General features: G+C 48.9%; 1 protein-coding gene across 1 annotated transcript; it reads left to right on the forward strand.

Moving 5' to 3' along the window:
• The first annotated feature begins 1,406 nt into the window (after positions 1–1,406).
• Positions 1,407–2,208, forward strand: LOC132364016 (transmembrane protein 241-like). Its single transcript, XM_059919759.1, is given in 2 exon segments — positions 1,407–1,582; positions 1,584–2,208. Coding segments are annotated over 2 exon segments (789 nt in total). The 5' UTR covers positions 1,407–1,418.
• The last annotated feature ends 542 nt before the right edge of the window (positions 2,209–2,750 follow it).

Here is a 2,750-nt window from a genome sequence, read left to right on the forward strand (position 1 = left end):
GTCGCATATACCGTTCAGATTGTCTCAACAACACTTTACTCTCTCAAGGCTGCATCCTTGAAAATGGCTCCCTTTGTGAGAACAGTGGGTGGAACATACATTCCAAGGATGGAGAGGGGCTGAGGGGCCTCTGGTTCCCTGGGTCCACCTCGAGGGTCAACTGGTGGCCATGTCCTCTCAATGACCTCCTCCTGAAACGGAGCAGGACCCTGTAGTCAGTCCTTCCCCCTGCATGTCCTCAGCCTGCCTTTTGTTTGTGGAAAAACTTTAGTCGAAGAATAAATTTAATCAGAGAAATGAGAAAATGCAGAAACAAAGGAAAACAGTCTAGCAAGACTAAATAATAATAGTTTAGTCATTAAGCATAGTCAAGGGCTTTCAGTTCCTTCTCAAGGGCTATAGATAATATTCTGAGCCATATCCTGTGAGCTGTCTTGTAGATACCGAAACCCCCCACCAGGTGGAAGAAGTTAACTACGTGATGAGCAGACTGCAGCCAGGACATAAGCTGCTCCAATTTACACAATTCCAAGAACTGGCCTCAAAGAAATGGGAACAAACCCTGGAACTGAAGATTAACTGTACTTAAAACAATCAAGATGATGCTGGTCAGACCACCGCATGACCAATTTCAAGATGACTGTCAGAGCTGACTGTGCAGTTTCTGCATACAGCCCCTACATGCAGGGACCTGAAAGGGAGTTGGCCTTTGGACGGGAGTCCATCCTCCCCGCCTCCCGGTTGCCGGCATCCAAAATAAAGCAAACTTTCCTTTCCACCAACCTTGTCTCTTTATTGGCTTTTGAGCAGTGAGCAGCCGGACCCCACCCTTGGTTACACTCCAACACTCCACCCCTCATGACCGGCTCTTACAATTTCACATGGCCCCCTCTTCCACAACGTGCACTGAGTCGTCAGCCAGGGATTTCTTTAGCACTGGAGATGGCTCGTTAGGCGGTTATCTGGCTGCTCCGGAGGCAGATAGCACAGCGGCAGATAGCACAGCGACAACATAGGTATGTGCGAGAGGAAACACAGATTAAGATAACGATGCCCAAAATAAGTAACAATTTTTCCCACCAAGAGCCCCATTGAGGCAGGAGATAGATGAGCTCCAGGCTGGACATTTACAACTAGCCTTCTGTTTACATTTCCTGAGGCAAGAGGCAGGTGGGCTCCAGCTAGGTATTTACAACTGGCTTCCTGTTTGCACTTTGAGATGGAAATAACAACAGGAACAGGGTAAATAGGTGGACTTTGTCTCCTGTGGACACTTTAAGATAACAGTTATGGCAGGGACAGAGAGAAGCTATACCCTGTTTAACTGAAAGATCAAGAGGTTGGCCACTGGGTGGCGCGGCTTGCACGGCGGCCCTGGGGCTCCCGCGGGTTCCTGGGGAAGGGGCGCAAATTAACAGATGTGCATGGGGAGGTGCCTGGTCGGCCTCCCGTTTTGTACCTGCTACCTGGCTTCTTACCTCACGAACAAGTATGTCCTGTCTGTCTTGAAATTTACCTACCCTACATTATTCCAAGGGTGTCAGACATTAATTGGTGGACTTTTGCTTCATGTGTCATGGAAACGGCTGGGCGGAGATCAACAGCAGTTCAAGATCTGATGTTTTGACATGGCTTCCTGCTTCAGTGCTGTTTGTGGGTATCATCTGTGCTGGGTCCAGAGCACTGTCCAGACTGGCCATTCCTGTGTTTCTCATTTTGCATAATGTAGCCGAAGTTATCATCTGTGGGCACCAGAAGTGTTTTCAGAAAGAGAAAACATCTCCTGCAAAGATCTGTAGTGCCCTCTTCCTCCTGGCTGCCGCAGGGTGCCTGCTCTTCAGCAACTCCCAGTTTGATCCAGATGGTTATTTCTGGGCTGTAATTCACTTATCCTGCATAGGGGCTTATAAGATACTACAGAAATCCCAGAGAACCAACGTGTTAAGTGACAATGACCAGCAGTACTTAAACTATCTATTCAGTGTGGTGCTCCTGGCATTTGCATCTCACCCCACAGGTGATCTCCTCAGCGTCCTGGACTTTCCGTTCCTGTATTTCTATAGATTCCATGGCAGCTGCTGTGCCAGTGGATTTTTAGGATTCTTACTCATGTTCAGCACAGTGAAGCTAAAAAGCCTTATGACCCCAGAGCAGTGTGTAGCCTGGATTTTCTTTGCTAAGGGACTTCCCTGGTGGCGCAGTGGTTAAGAATCCACCTACCAATGCAGGGGAGGCGGGTTCGAGCCCTGGTCTGGGAAGATCCCACATCCCGCGGAGCAACTAAGCCCGTGTGCCACAACTACTGAGCCTGTGTTCTAGAGCTCGTGAGCCACAACTACTGAGCCCGCATGCCGCAACTACTGAAGCCCACATGCCTAGAGCCCGTGCTCCACAACAAGAGAAGCCACCGCAATGAGAAGCCCGCGCACCGCAACAAAGAGTAGCCCCCGCTCACTGCAACTAGACAAAAGCCTGCGCGTGACAACGAAGACCCAACGCAGCCCCCCAAAATATAAATAAATAAATAAATAAATAAATAAATAAATGAATGAATAAATAAATAAAACACCAAACAGGAAAAAAAAGAAAAAGAGCTTGGCCACTTCCCTGGTGGTCCAGTGGTAAAGAATCTGTCTTCCAATGAAGGGGACACGGGTTCAATCCGTTGTCAGGCAACTAAGATCCCACATGCCGCAGGGCAATGAAACCCACACACCACAACTACCGCGCTGGCGCACCTCGACTAGAGA

This window comes from Balaenoptera ricei, chromosome 3, assembly GCF_028023285.1.
Source record: "Balaenoptera ricei isolate mBalRic1 chromosome 3, mBalRic1.hap2, whole genome shotgun sequence".
Lineage (NCBI taxonomy): Eukaryota > Metazoa > Chordata > Mammalia > Artiodactyla > Balaenopteridae > Balaenoptera > Balaenoptera ricei.